Below are 2419 nucleotides of genomic sequence, written 5' to 3'. Positions count from 1 at the left end.
AAATAGAAAAGAAACCCAACATCTTGTTCATATATGAACACAAACGAATTGAGAAAAAAGGATTTGAAAGATCACTAAAAATATGACTAACAATATACTAAAAGAAGGGTTGAAACTTGAACCCGAAAGGTCTGCAAAAGGAGAAGATAGAATCAATAGACGCACGGAAAGGACAGAGGAATGAACTTTCAGCCTACAAAAAAGGAGACGGATACGGTCCATCACAAATAATCAGAAGCAAATTAGGCATGCAGTGGGTATTAAAAGAGTTTGGAGACAATGTCTCCATGCAGCACAACAAAAAACCAAAAAAAGGAAAAATTAAAAAGATTGCTTGAGTTCAAACAAGCAGAGATTGTTGTCCCCGGTCAGGGTCCTGTAAGCAATCAAGCAAACTCATTGCAGGACTTTGGCCTGGAAAACCCCTTTTTTGTTCCCCCTTTTGCCACCACAATCGAAACATAAACCCCAAAGCAAAAGGGTGCTAAACATGGTCATTTCGAAACCCCAAAGTTTTAGCCTATTCTTGTTGTGCTTGTCCTTTGTTGGAATCCATGCTCACATTGCAGTGTACGATGATTATTGGAGGGAACGTGAATCGCAAGCAAAAGAAAATCTTGAAAAGGCCTATAACCCCAACCCAGAAAATGTAACCAAGCATTTCAATGACCATGTTGCTAGGACGTTGATGGGGTTCAATACCAGCACCACAAGACGAGCTATGAAAAGAAAGGATAAAAGGGCTCCATGCATGGCAACCAACCCCGTCGATCAATGCTGGCGGTGTGATCCAAACTGGCTGAGAAACAGAAAGAAGTTGGCTGATTGCGCTATCGGATTCGGGAAAGGTACCATCGGTGGACGGGACGGAGAGATTTATGTTGTCACTAGTCCCTCCGATGAGCCGCTTGACCCTAGGCCTGGTACCCTACGTTTTGGTGTGATCCAAAACGTGCCACTTTGGATCATCTTTGCAAGAAGCATGATCATCACGCTGAAAGAGGAGCTCCTCATCACATGCGACAAGACCATCGACGCTAGGGGAGCCAACGTGCATATTGCTTATGGGGCAGGTCTTACCGTCCAGTTCGTGAAGAACGTCATCATCCATAACCTCCATATCCATCACATTCTTCCCAAGAGTGGTGGCATAATCAAGGACGGTGCGAACCACTTTGGATTGAGGACAAGGAGCGATGGTGATGGGATTTCCCTCTTTGGAAGCACCAACGTTTGGCTTGACCATCTTTCCATGTACAAATGCTCCGATGGTCTCATCGATGTTGTTCAAGGTTGTACCGCCATCACCATTTCCAACTGTCATTTCACCGATCAAAACGATGTGATGTTGTTCGGAGCAAGCGACAGCTACAGTGCGGACGAGAAGATGCAGGTCACAGTTGCTTTCAACCATTTCGGTAAGAAATTGGTACAGAGGATGCCTAGGGGCCGATTCGGTTTCTTCCATATCGTCAACAACGAGTACACTTATTGGAACATGTATGCCATCGGAGGCAGCAGCCACCCTACGATTATCAGCCAGGGAAACCGATTCAGAGCTCCGGTTAACAAAGCAGCCAAAGAGGTGTGCAAGAGGGAATATGTAGGACCGGAAGTGTGGAAGCACTGGAACTGGAGATCAGAAGGTGACTTGATGTTGAATGGTGCTATTTTCATTCAGTCCGGTGATCCGAACACCAGCAAGAAATACGGAGGCGACAAATTGATTGCAGCTCAGCCGGCTCATAGGGTGCCTTTTATGGTCAAGTGGTCTGGAACACTTATATGCGTCCCAGGCAGGGCTTGCTAAACCACTGGCGTATAGGGTTTGTTTTCTCATAATGGACAACAATCTCTTAACTCTCTTCACTGTAATATAAGAAGGGAGCATAGGGATATATCTGAAAATATTTATTTCTAATATTCCAAGTATGTAATCTTTTATTACCAACAGTGGTATTTTGGGGTATATTAGCGGGAATGTGATTACCTCCCTTCCCTTAGGTATTGTTGGATTACCGACGTTTTGGACTAAAATGCCCTTAAATTTTTTTTCTTTAAAAAATATCCTTCTTCTGTCATTGAATAATAAAAATTCTACGAAGGTTAAATTACAAATTTATCCTTAAATTATTTTTGATTTACAAAAAAAAATCTATAATTAGAATTTTATATGAAGTTCAGGGGTTAAAATAAAACTTTACCCTTTCATTAAACCTATTTATCTTTTTAATTTTGTAAAAAAATTTATATAAATTTTATGAATTTAAAATTTTTAAAGAAAATATATAAATTAATTATAATAATATTATAGTAGAATTCAATTTGTTAAAAAAACAAATATATAATAAAAAATTTTTGGTAAAATATAAATTTCAATAATATTTTATTCTTTTAATCAAACACTGTAATCTTACAT

General features: G+C 39.8%; 1 protein-coding gene across 1 annotated transcript; it reads left to right on the top strand.

Annotated features, from left to right (window-relative positions):
* Positions 1 to 322: 322 nt before the first annotated feature.
* Positions 323 to 1825, top strand: LOC120177647 (probable pectate lyase P59). The gene has a single exon (XM_039183721.1). The coding sequence runs from the start codon at positions 491 to 493 to the stop codon at positions 1808 to 1810; it is 1320 nt and encodes a 439-aa protein (XP_039039652.1). The 5' UTR covers positions 323 to 490; the 3' UTR covers positions 1811 to 1825.
* The last annotated feature ends 594 nt before the right edge of the window (positions 1826 to 2419 follow it).

This window comes from Hibiscus syriacus, unplaced genomic scaffold (genome assembly GCF_006381635.1).
Source record: "Hibiscus syriacus cultivar Baekdansim isolate YM2019G1 unplaced genomic scaffold, ASM638163v2 tig00112293_pilon, whole genome shotgun sequence".
Taxonomy (NCBI): Eukaryota; Viridiplantae; Streptophyta; class Magnoliopsida; order Malvales; family Malvaceae; genus Hibiscus; species Hibiscus syriacus.
The sequence above is the reverse complement of the archived record's forward strand: the minus strand, read 5'-3'. Positions and strand labels throughout refer to the sequence as shown.